The 2,236-nt window shown below is 31.8% G+C and overlaps 1 protein-coding gene across 1 annotated transcript in view; it reads left to right on the top strand.

The window, feature by feature from the left end:
• SEMA3A (semaphorin 3A) overlaps positions 1–2,236 on the top strand; it is a 231,727-nt gene that overhangs the window by 138,520 nt on the left and 90,971 nt on the right. Inside the window, exon 6 of the mRNA XM_017852379.1 lies at positions 1,233–1,325. Coding sequence (XP_017707868.1) covers positions 1,233–1,325 — 93 coding nt within the window. The remainder of the gene's footprint in view (positions 1–1,232; positions 1,326–2,236) is intronic.

Here is a 2,236-nt window from a genome sequence, read left to right as displayed (position 1 = left end):
ATTCACAGTAATAAAAACAGAACACTTGGAATTTCTTCCTTTTTTAACTTTCGTCCTTAATTCAAATGAGTTTTAAGAGTAATAATTTGAAACCCTGCCATTAGTTCCATCAGAAATATTAAATGTTAAATAAAACGATCCTTACTGATCATAAAATGGACATCATTTACTATCCCAAGATGGTAGAAAATACTTTTATGTGAATAGTAGAGAAATTGCCAAAAAATAAAAAGCTATTTTATTTCAGTCTGTGGACAACTTAATGTGCTACTGGAAAAAGCATACATATTCTTATCTAATTAATTCCCAGGGCACTTGGTTCTTAAAAGAATGCTCAGAAATGTCCCCAGATTTACTCCACTGTCACAAATAGATTGCAGTAGGTAGACACATTCTGACAACAGGGTCTCAAGCATGAATTAGTTATCTCCTTATCAAGATTTTTGATGTCACGCTTCCCTGCACATATTCTACCTTGAGACATGTGTATATTTTTTATATGTAGTCAAAAGTTTATTCCTGTTTCTGAGTACTTAGGGACCCAACAGAGTAGGCTTTCCCGTGGTAATAATGTGCTTGTTATTCCAATGACAGCACCTCCAGGCACACTGCTCTCCTAACCTGGGATATTTCCCTCTTAGAGAAGTGAATGAGGCATTTCAGGCACTTCACCTGCTACTGATGTAACTTAAAAATACACAAGAAGCATGTAGCCACCAAAGATGTACAAAGGACATAGTGGGGAAAATAAATTTGATGGCTATTTAGCATGTCTTCTGGAAAGTACATACAGACAAGATTGTGTAATTTATTCTAGACAACTAGTGTAGTGAATTGCTATTTTTCTCTTCTACAAAGGAAGGAAATGAGTCATTTTATTTAAGTTTAACATTCTTTCCTCAAAAGCCATTATGATAGATCTTAACATACCTGTGTGATAAAATAATCACTCTCCTCCTATCATGACACATCCTGTTCTTTATCGTTCATTTACACATTATTACTTGCAATGTGCTAATTGCTACTAAATATCATTAAGCTAAGTAGATATTTGGCTAGTATTACCTACCTTCAATACACTTGATTTTTTTTGCCATCTCAGAAGTTTGAACAAATAAAAATAACTCTTGTGTTGGACATGAATACTTGACATCTCTGATTAACTGATGTGTTGAAAACACTCCTTTTTATATATAAAGGAAACCCTTTTCTCTCTTTTTTTAAATCTGCAGGACAATATTTTAAGCTGGAGAACTCACATTTTGAAAACGGCCGTGGGAAGAGTCCATATGACCCTAAGCTGCTGACAGCATCTCTTTTAATAGGTGCGTAGTCAACAATCAAACAGTGAGTTTTCTACAGATAACAGTTTCCATGTTCTTTTTTACCTACCAAGATTTTCCATTATTGAAATAATAATTGTTTTACAAGGAAATTAGTTGTGATATATTCAAATGTTTGAAAATGAAGAAGAAACACTAAATGGTATTTTCATTATTGCACCAAGTAGTCTGATTCTTTTAATTGAAATGGAATAGGATCTTCAAATGGCTCAATTACTGTTCATCCCCACTTGGTACAGTTGGCAAAGACCCATTGTGTTACCTTATGCTGGCTCATTCTAATATATTACATATGCTGGCTAAGGGAAGATACATTCTGTATTCACCTTTATTGAAATTAGCTAGCTCTTCTTTTTTGGAAAATCTACAAAATATTTGATGTAACTTCCTCTACCCTTTTCTGTAACCATCTTCTTTTCTAGTTTTCTCCTCTTTTCATTTAGCATTGCTTATAAGTGGGGAATGCTTATAGTTCAAAATAATAGACGTAGATACAAATAAGATAAAACTTTAGTCTGTACTGAAAACAAAGAATTTTTTCCAGACTCTTTTAACTACCTCTGGACTGGAGTTAACTAAATACATAAACAAAAGTGGCAAATCATGAAGTAATTTTAAAATTTTGTTTTCTCTTTCTTTTATCGTTTTTTCTTTCTTTTTTATTTTGTAAATTTTGAGCATACCAACAACCTAAAACACAAAAAAATTCTGAGTGATGATTCTGTTCTTGAATGTATTTTTCTACACAATTGTGTAGAAATTATGTACTTTTTGGTTTCCCTTTTCTGTAAAATATGCAAAAGAATTATTTAATAGCAAAACAAAATAATAATGAAACTTTTAAAATCTAAAGTTTCTAATTAAATTTTAACTAATAAACCTTGATTAAAAAA

This window comes from Rhinopithecus bieti, unplaced genomic scaffold (genome assembly GCF_001698545.2).
Source record: "Rhinopithecus bieti isolate Rb0 unplaced genomic scaffold, ASM169854v2 scaffold_34544, whole genome shotgun sequence".
NCBI lineage: Eukaryota > Metazoa > Chordata > Mammalia > Primates > Cercopithecidae > Rhinopithecus > Rhinopithecus bieti.
The sequence above is the reverse complement of the archived record's forward strand: the minus strand, read 5'-3'. Positions and strand labels throughout refer to the sequence as shown.